At 44.9% G+C, this 18320-nt stretch overlaps 1 protein-coding gene across 1 annotated transcript; it reads right to left on the bottom strand.

Moving 5' to 3' along the window:
- Positions 1-319: 319 nt before the first annotated feature.
- On the bottom strand, positions 320-18078 carry ACBD3 (acyl-CoA binding domain containing 3; the record flags this gene model as incomplete). The annotated part of the gene is made up of 8 exons (XM_084203032.1): positions 320-2377; positions 3215-3499; positions 4168-4360; positions 7064-7238; positions 8693-8851; positions 9581-9721; positions 10764-10905; positions 17820-18078. The coding sequence occupies 8 exons, from the start codon at positions 18076-18078 to the stop codon at positions 2166-2168; spliced, it is 1566 nt and encodes a 521-aa protein (XP_084059158.1). The 3' UTR covers positions 320-2165.
- Between the last annotated feature and the right edge of the window lie 242 nt (positions 18079-18320).

The raw sequence follows: 18320 nt of genomic DNA, 5'->3' as shown, positions 1-18320 counted from the left end.
TTTTGGAGGAGAAAGCTTACAGGTTTCAGCTGCCCACATCCAACCCCTTCTGCTACCCCTTCAAAACCCAGAGAGACTCTGCAGCTCAGGCTGGGCTCTTCCAGTACTGACAGATGGCCTCATGCAGGGAGCCAGAGACATTCCTGGGCAGAGCCTCTGACCACACTGTGAGCATGGTGCTGAACCTCTGAACATGAGAGAGATGATGACAAGCTTAGCTCAGCTCCAGAGCCATACACAGCAATGCCAAGGTTTGCAAATTAATAAAAAGCCAACAGCATTACAGATAAATGTCTTTTAATTAGGATTAAATACTATCTCAAGGTATCTTGAAATCGCACTTGTACTGTACTATCAACAGCCAGAGGCAATAAAAAAAAAAGTCTGAAAATGTAGAATTTCTAGCATCCAACACATGACAGTAAGTGCTGCCATTTAAAGCAACAAACACCGCTCCCAAGAACAGATATTCTCAAAGGAAGAAGTTGTAACATTTTTGTATGGACAAAAAAACAAACCAAAAAAAAAGTAATTTGAAGACCAGAAGAAATATATTAGTGCCTGCCTTTTTAAAAGGGTTGGGGTTTTTTTGTTGTTTTTCTTTCTTTTTTTTTTTTTTTTACATTAAATACAGTTTTCTTTAAAAGCAAGGTACTTTCTAAATTCATGGTTTATATACTGTATGTACACAAGAGCAGAACATTGTACAGTGTTTTTGGATAAAGCAGCACTAACTAGCTGTAAGCTGGTAAGGTGTTGCTGACCCAAAAAGCAAGATGACAAGTTAAGCACTCTAGGAGAAGTATCTCCATGGTTGGTATGAGAAAAGTAAAGTATCATGTATGTACAAAGTGACCATTCACACAAACCCTGCCAGCCCAGCATCATTTGCCATGGAACTGCTCATGCTGCAGCTGATCAATGGGAGCCTGACTGCAAGAGCTGGTCTGAGACCCAAAGCAACCATTTCCCTTCAGTAACAAGGTGCATCACCCATGCACAGAGCACTTGCACAAGTCATTATTGCAACAGTCACCCCTGGGCTCCCAGGGAGAGGATTCTTACTGCAGCCTCAAGCCAAGGGACTTCTGCACTGCTTTTTCACTTTAGGAAATACCAAATGCCCCAACCAAACCATGTGAAATTGAGGTTAAAGCTACCTTAAGTATCTCTATGTGCACCTGGCCTTTCTGCCCACAGCTACAAATTAAAGCAGAAAGTTTGCACCCCACTATCACCAGTTCAGACTAAAAAGGAGTGGCAGTGATTTCCATCATTAGTGCAACAATAACTCCTATACTCTATCAAAGTGACTGACTGCTCTCCAGATGCACAACACGTGGATTCAGGTCTTACAAAACTGGTTTCAAGTTGGTAGCCTTGTAGTTTTTTCAGTCTACCCCATTAAAATCCTCATTAAACTCAGGAGTAGTCTGTGTCCTGTTCAAAGTCAACTGCATCAAAGTATGACTTTTATTCCAGGGTTATCAGTGGGGCAGAGATTAAGGTTCTTCTTGTTACACATACTTTTGAACATCATTCAGCTTATGCCTTCAGAAGAGGTTACTTGCTGTACTTTTAGGACGTTGTTCATCCTGGTCTTACACACTACACTGGTTTAAGGAACTGAATGTTTCTTCTTTGATGAGGACAGAAGTGAGACAACTTGTTTCTAAACTGCATAAACTTAAAGTTTCAAGTTTTAATGGTGTAAAAAATCTGACATTCAATTACAGTTAAGAGAAACTTGCTACACAGCAAACTGCATCCAAATCTACCAGTTACTGATGGGACCTTTAAATTAACCATCAACGAGTTATTCAAGGCATCCAGACCTGGAAACATCAGATCACCCAGCCAGTGAGCCAGCAACTCCCTCCCCCTTTTTCATGAGGCTTTAACAAGTGCAATGGATGTGACCTCAGCACTGGAGCCATTGACTCCAATCCCCAAAAAGGTTAGGGAGATCCTGTGTTAAGCCCAATGCAATATGCATTAGTGTCATGGAGCAGGAAGATCCCAGTGTCTACTTGTTAAAAGTTCACACAAACCATACAGATACAGACAGGATGAAACACAGACTCAAAAGGATCCATTATGCTTGAAGAAAATTCCAAATAAAACGACATCTTCTGCACAGCCCAGCCTCAGACACAGCCACACCTTTATCTAGTATAATAAACTCTGTAGTAAACTGTTTTTGACCTCCATAGAGAGTAGGAGTTGTCAAATTTAAGAAGATAAACTCCTCTCCCTGGGTACTGGTGGCTGCCAGCATACACTTCTTCGTGACAGTCTCGTCTGTACACAGGCACTATTTCATCTAGCTGAGGCTTGTTGGCATTCTTTTTGGCTTTTTCTTCACTGCTAGTATTTTCTGCAAGGGAAAAAGAGAGGTGTCAGCGAACATGGGTGGATGCTTTATGAAGGCAAGTCAGACTAATCTCTAGGGGACAAATCCCTCTTTGTCATTTTAGGAATGAGAGGAGTCACAGGGATTCATACCAAGGCTGGGGCTGAAGCACCCAGAAGCAGGAGGAACAGCAAGCAAGCTCACTATACCATTATTTTAGCAGTTTGATACTAAAACTCACCACACCCATCTCCCCAGCACAGCCAGGTCAGTCTGTGGAGATGCCAAACTCTATTCAGTCCCACAATCACCCAGCACTGATGTGCCATACTGAGCACAGATTGCTTGGTAGTGACTCCCAAAAAGCCACTGCTTCCTAGGTCAGGGCAGCTCCTTCCAAGCAAATCAAATGCTCGTTTCAAAACATTTTTGTGATGGTATGCTGGCCTCCTCCACCGGCAAAGGCTGTGACCTGTCTCCCAGCCACTAGCAGCACTTGCTCTCTGAGGCTGTTTTGCTGCAGCCTCAAGGAAATTTCCTCCCTAGAAACACCTCTTGAACAGCAGGACAGGACTGCTCCCAAGGTTTCAGAGTGCAGATCCACTGTGCTCTGTCACACCACGGGTTTCACTTTACTGAAGAGCTGACTCAGGAGAAGGATTTCCCCAGCCTCAGCTGCTTTAAGCTGCCTGTGACCCACGGAGGGGACTGAAGTTAATTGCAGAACTGCAGTTGCTATTCAAAATTGAAATCATAACTGCAGCCAGATGGAAGCCAGGGAAAGCAGGAGATTATACAAGACCACAGTGGGGGTTTCCCTCCCAGCAAACCCCGACAGTTCACAGACATCAGTGTGCTTACCTTCCTCTTCCTCCTCATCATCACTGGACTCGCTGACATGCACACTGACTGCAGTATTAGGGGAGTCTGTCCATTCAAAGTACACCCCAAAACCAATGTCATAATTGTCTGTAGCAAACTCCCAAAAGAGGTAGGACCCCTCTTCATGAGTTGGGACTCTGACTGTGACCACTTCTCCTCGGCCCACCGTGATCACAGAGTCTGCATCCTGACGGATTTTTTCCTTGAAGTCTTTGATCTGGGGTCGTGTCCACATGGATGGGGCAGCAATCACTGGGACAGAATCTGGAGACAGGGGAGGAAATACTCCAGTTAGGTTTTGTTGCAGTTGTTTATGCTGCATACTTAAGTGTGTGCCTGAGGAGCACTTGAGGGCCCCAAGCATTAAAGCTGCTTCCAGGTGATTTTTGTACCAGAAGAAGCAAGTTTCAGCTCTGAAAAGATGTATGAACCAGGGCAAATTTAGTTGTAACACTACTAAATGCTACCAGTTCACCCATCCAGCACATTTAAAGCAGCAGTGCTTATGCACAAAAGCCTCAGAAGGCAAATGTACTGCTACAGGTGACAGGCTTATATTGCACAGATCCTTCACTGGAAGATCTTTAAACAGCTCTGACCCACTTCAAATAAAACTGAGCATATTTCTGCCCAGAACACCTTTGTGCTAGAACTTTTATGCCCCTTTCCTTCAAGTCTAGAGTGACAGGAGGTACTGGATCCCATTAGCTCTGCTGAGATGCTCCTCCTTCCCTCCCCTCCCCTCCCAAAGCTGAGCTCTGCCTATGCAATATTATCCTCCCATGAGAGACAGCAGTCCCAGGAATCAGACCCAGCTTTTCCATAGGCAAATGAAGCCAAACAAAGAACCACAGGAACCCTACTTAAGACACCTGAACCCTAAGAAAGGCATTTGCTATTTATTTTTAATTAAGAAATTCAGCTAGTCCCACCTTTTGGTCCATTCTCCAGTGCTTCTTCCAAAACCTCTGGATCCAGCTCTTTTTCAGGGCTGTCTGCATGTGCACTGGCCTGCCCATTAATGGATGGGGTGTCCCCTGGGGCAGGGCTGTTCACCTTTGATGCAGTGGTCAGGGGTGTCCCTGTTGCTGCCACCACTGCATCCTGCTGCTTCTGTAAGGCTGCCTAAAACAACAGGAATTTAAGTCAAGTACAACCAAACCCTCCCAAGATGCCAGTTTTATACCTTCCAGAAGAAGGTATAAAGACAACTTAAAGGAAAAACCTTCCCTTTCAGCTTACAAGGGGCAGCACACATTAACCAGCTACATCTGCTCAGTCCCAAGGGATGTGAAATCACTTGGTTCTAGGCTGGTGGATACAACCTGAACAAAAAAAAATTCCACTTTCAAATTAATTATGGTACACACAAACTCTTGCACTTAACTATGGAAGTTTTTCCTTCCTATAACATTTCTATCCAAGTTGGAAGTGTGACTTGTTTGCTGGGTTTTTTGGTGCTGGCTGGAAGGGTTCCATCCAGCCTGAGCTCATCCAGGTCTAAGAAGAGCTGACTATTGAAGGTCAATGAGCTACTTGCCAATTTATCAGTCAAACAGAGAACTCTCTTGAGCAACCTCCCTGTCCCTTGTTACCAGCCCAGAGAGACAACACAGGCTTTTTTTTTTGGACAGGGAAAAGATATAAGTGACAGTGCCACTCTAAAGGATGATTTAATCATCACAAGATTTTGATGAGCAAATACTCCTCAGAAGTGTCATAGAAGCTACATGAGGGAAGCCCAAAGAGTAATTATAACAGGGCAAAAAGTCTCTGACTTTCCTACACCACCTCAACTCCATCCAGATGTGGTTTGGCTCAGAAGGAAGCTCATCCAGTTCCATGCCCCTGCCATGGGAATGGACACCTTCCACTAGACCAGGCTGCTCAAAGCTCCATCAAACCTGTCCATAAACACTTTCTGGGATGAGAAGCCTTGTTGAAATTCATGAGGTTCACATGGCTCCCTTCCTTGGACATTACTGAGAGCATCAGCCTCCACAAAACACAAATGACTTAACAGGAAATCAGTTACTGAACTGTAGGTCTTCAGCTCAGGCTGGCAGCTACAGCCTGTCCTCCCATCCAAGTCATGAGCAGCTTAATGCAGGGAAGCAACTTCATCAGGTATTAGTATGTGATGAAGTCAGGCAATAGGAGCAGGAGGAGAGAGATGTCAGCAGTGCTCAGGCTGGCAGGGAGAAGCAACCTCCAAGCCAGCAGTGATGCTACAGTGCTGCATGTGCATGCTCAGCCAGAAACACAGGGCTGAGCACAGCCTGCTGCTCTGCACTGATCTTCAGGAGAGTCACCTGAAGAGGTCTGTTTGTGGTATTTGTATTTTTTAAAAAAATTTTTCTGTTTTGGATTTTTCTTTTGGGAAGCTGAGAAGCATTACAGGAAAAAAAAACCCCAACTTTTATCTCATTTGTGGTTTTTGGTGTTGTGTTCATGTGTAAAATGTGTTTAGAAATTTTTTACTTACAGGAAATTGCCTAATTAGTTTTTAGTGCGAGTTGTTTTAACTCATGAACTGTAAGTTATTAGTACTGTAAGTATTAACTGTAGGTTATTAGTTATTAACTGTTAGTAATTAGTACTAAGCTGTTAGGATTCAAAGAGTTACAAGTTTTTATTATTTTCTTTCTAGCATTCAGTAAGGGTTTTTTTGTATTCTTTAGTATAGTGTAGTATTATTTAATAAAACATAGTATTATAAAGTAATAAATTAACCTTCTAAAAACATAGAGTCAAATGCATCATTCCTGCCTTCATTGGGGCATTCCTTGCAAATACAATATCTTCTCATGCTCAGAGGAATTGGTGTGTCATTAAATTACACACACACATCCCCAATGCTGCAGCAGAGCAGCTCACATTTCATCTCTAATAATTATATTGACCCAAGTCATTAGTAAAGAATGCTTAGTGTTTTCTTAATTAACAGCTGCTTCAGAAAACTACTCCAAAAGATGAGACAAATAAAGGTGCTTTGGTGTTTGAATCTGAAGCAGCATTAGTCACTAGCAGGGTAGCTCTCCCTCCGGCAATTATCTTTCCAAGGAGATAACAGCAGACAAGTTAATGTATCCCAGTGACAGCCTGGGACACAGAGCCCAGGTTCCCCAGTGACACAGAGCCCACATTTCCCAGTGACAGCCTGGGACACCGAGCCCAGGTTCCCAGGGACACAGAGCCCAGGTTCCCCAGTGACAGTCTGGGACACAGAGCCCAGGTTCCCACAGTGACACAGAGCCCACATTTCTCAGTGACAGCCTGGGACACAAAGCCCAGGTTCCCAACGTCAGCCTGGGACACAGAGCCCACGTTCCCAATGTCAGCCTGGGACACAGAGCCCAAGTTCCCCAGTGACACAGAGCCCATGTTCCCAATGTCAGCCTGGGACACAGAGCCCAAGTTCCCCAGTGACACAAAGCCCAGGTTCCCAATGTCAGCCTGGGACACAAAGCCCAGGTTCCAAGTGTCAGCCTGGGACACAGAGCTCACATTTCCCAGTGTCAGCCTGGGACACAGAGCCCCTGTTCCCCAGTGACAGCCTGGGACACAGAGCCCACATTTCCCAGTGACACAAAGCCCCTGTTCTCCAGTGACAGCATGGGACACAGAGCCCAGGTTCCCAGTGTCAGTCTGGGACACAGAGCCCAGGTTCCCCAGTGATACAAAGTCCACGTTTCCCAATGTCAGCCTGGGACACAAAGCCCAGGTTCCCAATGTCAGCCTGGGACACAAAGCTCAGGTTCCCAATGTCAGCCTGGGACACAGAGCCCAGGTTCCCAGGGACACATCTCCCAGGTTGCCCAGCCATACCTGCTGCTGTGCCAGCTGCACCTGGTAGAGCTGCTGCATGTACTGCTGGTAGTGCTGCTCCTGGAGCTGGCGGATGAGGAGCTGCTGCTGCTCGTAGTTGCCGGGGTACTGCTGCGCCGCGTACTGCTGGAACTGCACGGCCGTCTGCGAGTTCAGCGCTGCCATGATCTGCTGCCTGCACAGCACGGGGAGCACACACAGCCTCACCCACAGCTCAGGCACTGGGGAATCCCTGCACTGAGCTGCCTCTGAGGCCACTGACAGCACTTAATTCTGTTCTGCAAAACCCAATTAAAATGAATCTACGTAATGGACTGAACCCAGCCGTGAGTTCTGCCTAAAAATACGCTGAGAACATAAAGAAGGGAGCAACGTTTTCTGCCCGTTGTTTGGAAACATCAAATGTTAAAACAACCATAATTTCAATCTGTAGTCTGATGAAGAGGCAGTGCTACACAAAACCCACATGACTAAATTTATCAAACAAACAAGGGAAAAAACCCACATATGCTTTTTCCAGAAACCATCCTTCCCAGCAGAGTTTCTATAAATTTGGTAGGAACAAACCTGCTGTGGCAGAGCACACCAATGTTTTTTGGTGAATCTAAGAAAAACACACCACGTAACTATCTTAGTTTTCCTGGTCAGTATGCAAACAAACACAAAAAACATGACTGACAGTGGTCTAATTCAGGAACAACAACAACAACAAACATGCTGCCAGATGGGGTATCTGCATCTCCAGTACACTCAACTGCTGAAACTTCAGGAGGAACACATGGGTTACATATATACAGGCTGTTTTTCTCCTCTCTCCAAAGAGCTAACAGAAATCCTATGGCTAAATGACAAGATAGATCAAGGGCCTGTCTCATGCTACGTCCATCAGTGAAATCCTATGGCTAAATGACAAGATAGATCAAGGGCCTGTCTCATGCTACATCCATCAGTGACCAGCTATCAGTGTTTCAGAGGAAGGAAGAAGTATCACACAATTGCAAGAAAAATTATTTCCTTCTCACTCTTCTTCCATCCCCAAAAACCCCGTTCTAAAGCATCAGTATTAGACTGGTCTAATACCCCAAAGAGCAGGATTTACTGTTTTTCAGCAAACTATGACCAGTTTAGATACACTTGGTACCCACATTCCTTTTCTGTCTAAACTCTTTATCTCTGTCACCTGCTATGACCACTTAATACACAATCCCATTCACATGAAAAACCCTCTCAACTTCAAGGCATACCACACTTGTTACTTAGCACTGTGCAACACTTCCTATTGTATATATATAAATTTATGTCTGCCTCTTACACTCCTCTGCCTCTCATGTTAAACAAGCAGCAAAACTTGTGGCTGAATTATTTGCTCCCTTCTCAAAACGACTACACAGCAAGCATTGGATCTACTTCAGAGACACCCCCTGCAAAGACATTTTTATGGTGGAAATTAGTTGCTGGCTGATGTGGAACAGCTTTACCATTCTCTTAAATATTACATGTGCAAAGCCAGATCTGTGTTTTCAGCATCTGGATGTGATGGGAACAATGAAATATAATTAGAACTGTATATTCCAATTGTCTCAAATGCAAGGCAGCTATTTTCTTTTAAGTGTTGTTTCCACTACTCACTTCTGCTGTTCCATCCGAAGTCGTTCCTCCTCTATTCTCCTCCTCTCCTCCTCCTCCCTCCTCAGTCTCTCCTCCTCTTCTCGCCTCCGTTTTTCTTCCTCCTTTTGTAACCGCTCCCGCTCCTCCTCCTCACGCCGCCTCCGCTCTTCCTCTTCTCTCCTGCAACACCCACTCAATGAGCCATTTCAGCATTCCTACAATCCTAGGATGAGTTATTTTCAACATGCTGTAACCTGCCTTTTGCCTGACCAGTGAGGCTTTTTGTCTGGTACCATCTCCTCACACTTTAATTGGCCTGGAGAAGTGTCTTATTGGACACACACACACAAAAAAAAATCAGATTATTGCAGAGTTTGATTGCACTCAGCAGCATGACAAGGGTAAATTTTGTGTTACAATTTGATATTCATGCTAACCCGTTACTATGCCACCTGTATTGCAGAAAAAATTGCCTGGAAGCTTTAAACATGTCTTCCAAGCTTTCACACATGTTCAATAATGATGTGGATACTATGGTTTAATAATCACACCTAGAAGCAATAATAAGGCAGCCTTTATCAAGTTGCTAACCCATACTAGAAGAGAAGTTTAAACCTGACAATTTAACATTCTCTGTATATTTAGTCCACAGACATATCAGGACAGACATTTTGTGAAGCATTTCTTCTTAAGCAGATGAGAGTATAAACAAAATTCTTAAAACTCCTAAAAAACCACCCATTACTGGCAAAGTAAAAAGGCTTAAAGAGATCAAATGGTACCACAGCCACCTACATTTCAAGCATTTCCCTTCCCAAGACAACTCCAACCTCAGCTAGCTGTGAACCTGTCTGCAGGCCAAGAGTTACACACTCCATAGATGCCAACACCAAAGCACACAAATGTTACCTTTTCTTTTCTTGCTCTTCTTTCTCTATCTTGTGGGAAGTGACATACGTTGAGAACAAGTGGCAGCACCGATGTAGGAGCTTGACAAACTCTGTCATAGCTTTTTGCTTTGACATGTTTCCAAGGGCAGCCCATTCCTTCCTGAGAGAGAGAATTCAGCTGAAATAACAGACTCAGTTCTTTTTAAGCCAGTAGTGAGTGCTGACTACCCAGCAAATAAAAAAAGTTGGAAGACCAGGAACCAAACATCATTTGCAGTTTCAGAGAACCAACAACTTCTTCCCAAAGACAGTAAAATGTTCTCTTCTGCCTGCACAATGTTCTCTTTTCTTCTGTCTTTCAAATAGACATAACTCAGCTCTTACATGAAATTTCATACATCCCATCAACCCTACTTTGAATTCTGAGCTACGTCCAAAAACTTCCCAGCTACAAGTGAACCTGAAGTATTTTTTTCACCTCCTTCTACTCTAGTTTGAAGGAAGAAAAGTATACACTTTCCTGAATGAACAAACATGGTAACAACTATTAATAACAGCACTTCAGTTAGTTGAAAGAAGCAGCCTTGTTCTTTCTAAGAAAAGCTGCATCCTTTTGTGCAAAAGCAGTGCACTGGGTCCACCTCAGAAAAACCACTGCTGTGTTGCACATTGCCTCCACCCCAGAACACTCAAAAGAGCAACAATGAACATGAGAAGTGCAGCCTGAGCTGCAAGCAACCCAAGAGACATACCTGAGACTTCCCAGGTCTCATAAAAGATTTACTCAGGGTTTGAATGCACCAGGTTTTAATTTTCTGACTTCAGAAATTAGCTCTGGTGTAAGGACAAGTTGTGATGAATGCTTCTACCACTGGCAAAAGCCTTGGCCTGCTGCAGCCGTGGTATGGAGTTTGGATGAAACATGGACCTGTACACTAATGCATCTTAAACTGCTATGAGAAACTGGACTGCCAGCAGAGCAGCTTCTAGTGTGGTTGAAAAAGAAAAAACACAACAATAATCTTCTGTTAGCTCCTGTACTGAACTGTGACTCACACTTCTTACATGTATTTGAAGAGGCCACTTTCACTTTCCACTAGCACAGGCACTTGAGATAACCCACATACTTGTAGAAATTGGATGATGTTATCTCCTCACAGGAAAAGCAGAGTTATGACCAACAAAAGCACCAGCCCTTTTACCTTCTATCATTCCCCAGCACATCAAAGAATCCAACTTCAGGGCAAGTGTCAGGGTTGTAAGGTCCCAGCAGAACCTGCTTGTGCAGTGCCACAAGTTTGAGCTTTTCTTCATATGTTGGATGGAAGGCTTTGCCATCTTTTTCTGTAGGGAAAAAAAAAAAAAAAATTTTTACTGTTGTGATTAATTAAGCACAGAATATGAATGAGTATGTTGCATAACCATTACCATGATTTCCACCATAAAAAAGAGAAAAAAAAAGTTGAGTGACAAAAGGTTAGACAAATTAAGTCAGTTCTATTTAAAATATAGATCTGTCCAGAAGAAACACATCTACTTCAGCTAATGAAAACTTCAGAGTGGAGTGCTTTGCATCCCACTATCTACAGTCAGTCATCACATAGATGTTTACATTAATCTGTTGAACATCAAACCATATGGACCTGTATCTCTAAAATATTTAAAATCCTTAACTGAATTAAAATGTGTCTGCCAAGTCTACTCTGGTGTGCATAGGAAGGATTTCCACAAAGAAAGACATGATGTTAGCTTTATAAACTGCTCTCTTTTCATGCTCTTCACACTGATGAAAGCAGAAAAACCAAGGCTGAAGGCAAGGAGAGCTGCAGAGGGCAAAAATTAAGAGTTAAGAAGAGTTTTCTTTCAGGGAATCCAATTGCTGCCCTTGGCCAAGGCAGCTGGAACAGCCCCTCACAATGAAAAGCCTTGTAGCTGACTCCATCAGCTCCAACACATACAGTGAACTCTGACAATAAGAAGGCAACATAAGCCTGAAAACGTTCCAGTGGCTCCACAGGAACATCCTCTGAAGCATTCCCAGTTGGATCCCACCATGCTTTTACTGGTTAGAAGATACTTGCATTGATTTAAAATGGTATGTAAATTAGTCAGCTAGGACTTACCTCAACACATTTAAATTGTCAAAACAAATCAAAGAAACAGGCATTGCTGTGTGTGACTACACTGCTCATTAAGAAAAAGGTATTTTTCTTGAACAGGAAAACAAATAAATAAGCACTATCTCCTTTTGGAAGGAGAAATGAAGCAGCTGCTACCAGAGGTAAAAGATACTCACTTCCCATGACTGCACTGCTCTCCATGTAACTGGGAGCTACAGACAAAGCTGCCACTCATTCCCAGTTCTCCTTTGGAGCAAGGTCTTTACAGCCCCAAAATAAACAGTCCACACCTAAATTTCAGGCTGACACATACTGTAAAATTGCTTAGCTGACACTTATGAACAGTTATTAACAGGAAAAGAAGTGAATCTCAGAACTAGAGAGGAAGGATAGTACCCCTACTAGGGTATTGAAAAACTCAGAGCAAATACTTCCGGAAATCAGAAACAATCCTAGTGGGAAAGTGCTTGCAGGTCACAGCAAGACATTCTATTTTTGACTGACAAAGTTCAGTACATTGCTGGACTTACTCAGCTGAAACATCAAAAGGAACTACTATGTACATGCCATTTATTTTGAAGCCACAATCAAACGATTAGGAAGGCAAATATTTAATTACTTATTAGCCATTCCCAGAAGTCTACATCACTGTTGCAGAATTTCAAGTATTTGCTCTTGTACCAGTGTCACACAACCTTGCAGCAAATATAACTGCCAGCTTCAAAAACAGAAGCATTTCTCCCCAAAAATACCTACTTCCAATAATATCTGGTGGGGTAGAAAATGGGGGGGGGGGGGAATGTAAAAACTGAACCAGAGTTTACTCAGTGTATACAATGAAAGGACAAGAGGCAGCTGACTCAAACTGAAGTATAAGAAATAACACTTAAGCATTTTTATGGGGTTTTGTTTTGTTTGCTGGAAGTTGTTGTTGGTTTTTTTTAATGTTGTTGTTTTTGTTTTTTAACTGAGAGTAATCGAGCACTGGAACTGACGGCCCTACAAAGTTTTTAAGCCTCCATGATTAAAGATGTTCAAAACTCAAGGAGAGACTGTCATGAAGCCTGAACTGAAAAGGAGGGCTAAATCTGACAATCCCCAGCAGTCCCTTCCCACCCCAAGTCTGTGATCCTTCAGGGATTCAAGTCACCATATTCTGGTGAGCTTTCAACTCCTGCTCTCAGGCCTACCAAAGAGCCCTTTGGCTTTTCCTCAATTCTTCACACTTTACACTCAACTCAAAATTTACTTATTAGGTAACAAGCACTTCCATTAGCCTCAATAAACAGCACTACTTTGAAATAATACTTAATATCCTGGGGCATACTGGGGCTAGAAAGCAAGTCAATTGACAAAGGTACTGCGCTGAAATTTTGCCAGGCTTCTGAGCAAAGCATGATTCTCAAGGGGGTCCCTCTTAGCACAGTTAACTTCTCACAACCTGTGTACCTACATCTGTCTGGCAAAACACACAGCCATTTGCTGTACTAAACTGCTACCTAAGCCAGATAACATCATCAGTATTTGAACTCATTCCTGAAGAGAGTTAAAGTGAAAAAACCTTCATTTCCCATGCAATGCACAGCACATCTGCATTTTCACAGAACAGAGAAGTCAAACCTCATGCCCTAATTACTGTGAGAAGCCAAAATCTGCATTTACAAAGAATGGTGACCCAAGGGAAGAACAACAAACAAGCTAAATAAGAGAGGGGGAAAAGACAGAGGAGAAAAACACAAGACAAGCTTTCAGTGACTTGTAGATAATGTAGCTCAGAAGCAAATTGTCAGAAAAACACTTGCAGCCAGTCAGACAGTGAATTTAAGTTTCATACTAACTATATTGCAGTCCAACTCTACAGCATAACCACACTGTAAAATCACCCCAAAGATCAGGAATTGTTGGTGTTTTACTGAACCAGAGGACCTGAATTCATCTGCAGAGTCAAATATGCCAAAAAGAGCATTAGTGTGTCTAGACAAGCAGAAGTGCCAAATGTATCCAAGCATCCGTGAAGGCGCCGTTTGAGCAGGCATTACCCACACACCTCACACAGCTGGGGGAAGTGGAAGAACATCAAAGAGCTCCAGGGAACACACTGGAAAATCCAAATGCAAAGCAGTGATACAGCAGCTGCAAAACCTTCCCCATGCCACTGGCATCCCTGACCCAGCAAGGCCAGGAAGATGCTCAGTTTTCAAGCACAACAACAAGATGAAGCTGTCACTAGTAATGTGAGGGGCTTATGTCACTGTGTGGCACTGCATTATTGACATGGACTGATAAAAGACCACAAATTTAGACACAAAGGAGTTTAAGAAATATGCTTAAGAGATTGCATTGTGCAAGATACTGTTACTGCTCTGTAACTTCAGATTTTTTTCTCCATTAGAAACACGGTGCACCTTCCACTCCAACTTCACCTCCTTCACCCACTTTAAATGCCTAATTCCATTGGGATAGCGTTGAGTCATCCAGAAGCAGCTAGAAAACAATTTGTGAAGAGTGATTTTTCACCTGCAGCTTTTAAAAGCAGAAGTCACATATGCTAATTCTATTCATTTGCAATGTTTTAATGAGCTAGACCAAAACTGAGAAGTGTGAGGACTGAACTGCTGCCTGCAGAGCCCAGTTCACTCTTACAACTCCTAATCCTCCTCTCCTGAAAGTGTGTCTTGCCTCCACAGAAGAATTACTGACTGGCCCTTCCAATTAAATATGATCAAAGCTCAACTTCACAAATGTAGATACATTATAGGGGTTTTCATATTCTTTACAACAAGAGCCTACTTAACTTATGAATTACAATCATACCATCAAATTAGTGCTGAAAAAAGAGGTCAAACAATTAATTGAGAAAGATGTTCAGCTGAGGCTGAAGATGCATTCTTGTTAGGATAAGAGGAAATAACTTAGGGCAGTCAAAGAAAATTAGAGTACTTAACATTCCAGAAGAGCTTTTAGATACCAAAATGATATGGTTTGTGCACTGTCTGCTCAGACTTGCTGCACTGCAAATCACTTTAGACAGTGCATGAACACTTTAGGGACCGTCATATATTGAAGGTTGGGTGCAATGGTATTTCAATGACAGGAAGTGGAAAACAACAAAGCCAGGCTGATCCTGGGAGAGATTTGCTGGTAGAGCTGTTCAAGCCAAGCCTCTCCTGCTTCAGGAGAGAGCTTGAACAGGTTACCTTCACTGGCACTACTCGTACCAGCTCAGCAAGCAGAGGAAGCCATCAGAGACACTTCTGCTGTGCCAGATGCCCCAGGGCTCACAATTACAGGCAGTCCTAGAGACAAAGAAATGTACAATGACTGTAACATGACTGTTCTCCACTGGATCCAGCACAGTGGAGCAGCTTCTTAATGGCAGCCAAAATGCTGCTTGACCTGCGCTAGGCTTAACAGAGCAGCAAGGGGAAGAGTGCATAAGGGAAAGAAGGCTCTTGTTTCCCACAGAAAAATGGACTGGAACACTGCTACCATCTATTTTCTATGCCTCTGTTATTCTGAAAAGCTCTCTTCACAAGCCATTAAGAATCTTAAAAAAAAAAAAAAAAAAAGAAAAAAAAAAAGATAGTGCACATCTCCTGCACAGCCTAAGGCCTGACAGCTGAAGTGACCCAGGGTTGAGCATTTTAGATCTGCTTTAGATTTGTCTTTATCAGAGACAGAATAAAGTAGCTTTTGAGTCTCTTTAATAGCCTAGCCTAGTTTCTGTTGTGTTTTGCTCATTGTTTATACACACTCTCACCCTGCCTTGTCTCAGCAACTCTGTTAGCTACAGTATGCCACCACTGACAAGTGTCAGCAGTCACTGAAAGAAGCAAACTCAAAGTATTTTGATCAGATTCAACTTCTCTTCGACAAAAGTACCCCAAGAGTTACAGACAACTCGGGCTGCACACTGAAGCAGAAAAAAAGCTTCTTAACAGCATAGTTTTTAGAAGAATGGTCAGAAACAAGATCTCAGCACTGACCTATTAAGATGGGCCACCCTTCAGATAGATCTGTTTTCTCTTGAAGCACAGGAGGAATCCCTGTTTGCTCCTTGGCATGCACAGGGCTGCTAACCAAGCGTGCCCACTCCCACAGTTGTTCTGACAGCATGAAAATAATTTGGAAACGAGACCACTTATTTTTGGAGCTGTGCAGATATAGAACAAGCTGGCAGAATCAGTAACTCAAGTATTGCAAGCTCCTGTAGCTCCTCATCAGATCTATAAATAAAAATCTTTGTGTTATGTCACTTTTAGGAAAAAATCTACAGATGAAATGATGGGCAATGACTTTGTGTGAGTTATTCCAGCCACAATGATAGAGAAACAAGATTTTAACTGGAAAGAATGACAACACAACTGAATGGGGAAAATTATCATCTTATGAGCACAACCACGAGTTACAGGAAATTGCAGAAGGTTAAAAAAGGAGCGGGAGTAAGCTGAAACATATTAAGTTTTGATTAAAAAGAAAAAACATTGCTAAGAGAGCACAAGGAAAGGAACTGGAACCTGTACACAAGTAACACCCCACAGACTTCATAATTAGAGAGGAGATAAAGCCAGAACATAAATTCTGTTAAAACGTGATATAATAGATATAGGTTATTGCTACATAGCAACAATATAGATAAAGTCATTCACAGCATGTAACTTCTGCACTGTAAACACAAGTTCACCTGTAAAAACAGGTTCCCATAAAATATTCAACCCAAGACAGAAAAAGACCACAGCTGACCAAGAGAAGGAATTTGCTGCTGCTGCAGAGCCCTTTCTTTCTGCATCATTAAACACAACCAGAACTCTTTCAAGCAACTTCTTTTACAGAAAGAAGAAACATTGAGTACAAGTGCAATGATTCCACAACCTGATAAGCTCTGATACAGGAGGAAAACAAAAAAGATCTTACGATCCCTCATATTTTTTACAGCTTTAAAAAAATAACACCTCTGTATATTAGCATGCTAACAAAATAACTACTTTGTGGAAGGGCATCAGAACAGAGTCAAAGAACCAGGGCTTAAGAAAACTGTTTAGAGCCTTGCATGCTCCTAACAACTACCAAGTGCAGCCAATGTGAAGAAAGACAGCTTTGTCCTTCCAGCAGTGTTTCCACCTGCCAGCAAGTGCTTACCCTTAGAAGAGGCAGCTTCCCTGGGAGGTCATCTCACAACTGATTGCCACAAGGCTGACCTTTCCAAGTGCACAGCTTGCCTTCCCTAGTGCAGGCATGAGGCTGGATTCCCTGCTCCACCTGAAGCAGTGTCTGTCTGGAAGCCACAGGAGCGACAGAGTGCTGGAATGTGCTCCATGTAGTGAGCACAGCTCTTCCCTCAAAATCCCATAGCCCACTTCTCCCGGAGTGTGGCAAGGTATGTCCATCTTCCCACAGAAGCAAACGTGGCTACAGGGGATCCCAGCAAAAGCACTCCAGGTCTACAGCCTCGGTATTTCACAGCTGCCTGCTGGGCTCATGGTGGCACACAGAATCATAGAATCACTTAGGTTGGAAAAGACTTCTGAGACCATCGAGTCCAAGTTCTGACCCAACACCACTGTGTCAACCAGACCATGGCACCGAGTGCCACATCCACTCTTTCCTTAAACACCTCCACCTCCTGGGCAGCGCATTCCATTGTCAAACCACCCTTTTTGCGTAGAAATTCTTCGTAATGTCCAACCTGGACTTCCCTCGGCACAGCTCAAGGCTGTGTCCTCTGCTCCTGGAGCAGCAAAGCCAGCCCTGGAGCTGGCACGCTGAGGAGAGGGCACGGCACCTCCGGGCTGGCAGCGGGCAAGGCGCCGCTCACGGCGAGCGCTCCTCGCCCACCTCCGCGAGCTTTCCCTTCCCGTGCCACCGGCACGGAGCTCCGCCGCTCCGGTTCCAGGCGGGGTGCTGCACACCCACTCCGCAGCCCGGGGCAGCCTCAGCTCCCGCCCCGGCTCACGTCCGGCACCAGGCTAAGCGCATCCCACGGGCGGGCCGCCGGCACACCGGGCGCTCCTGCGGCCGCCCCCCGCGGCTCTCGGGGCACCCGGGGCTCGGCCTGACCCCGCAGGGCGATGCCGCCCGGGGCTCCCGGTGCCGGTAGCTGCCCCGGTTCCGGCGGGGGGGCAGTGGGGGTGGGCTCACCTTTGAAGAAGCGCAGCGCCAGCCCGTAGAGCTCCTCCAGCGCGAAGCCCCAGCGCCGCTCCAGGCTCAGCGCCGCCTCCTCCGCCTCCTCGCCGCCGGCCTCCGCCGCGCCCGGGGAGCCGGGGCCCGCTCGGCCCCGCCCCGCCACCGGCTCGCCCAGCGCCGGCCGCGCTTCGCAGGGCGGCACCTCGGCGTTGGGGCTCAGCGTCAGCCCGTCCACCGAGACCTCGAGCCGGTCCGAGCTCAGCACCGCCGCCATCCTCCTCCGCCGCCTCCCACCCGCCCTCCGCCTCCTGCTCCGCTGCGGCGGCCACGTCCCGACTTCCCGTCCCCTCCGACCCGGATCTTCCGGGCCCGCCCGCGGCCCCGCCCCGCGCAGCCGGGCCACGGCAGGCACCGGGCAGGGGACGGGCTGGCGGCCGGCTCGTCCCCTCCTCTGCCCTGCCCTCCCCTCCCCTGCCCTGCCCTCCCCTCAGGGACACTGCCCGCCCCGGGGGCTGG

This window comes from Fringilla coelebs (assembly GCF_963513975.1).
Source record: "Fringilla coelebs genome assembly, chromosome: 3".
Taxonomy (NCBI): domain Eukaryota; kingdom Metazoa; phylum Chordata; class Aves; order Passeriformes; family Fringillidae; genus Fringilla; species Fringilla coelebs.
Note: the sequence above shows the minus strand (reverse complement) of the source record. Positions and strands in the feature narration are given on the sequence as shown.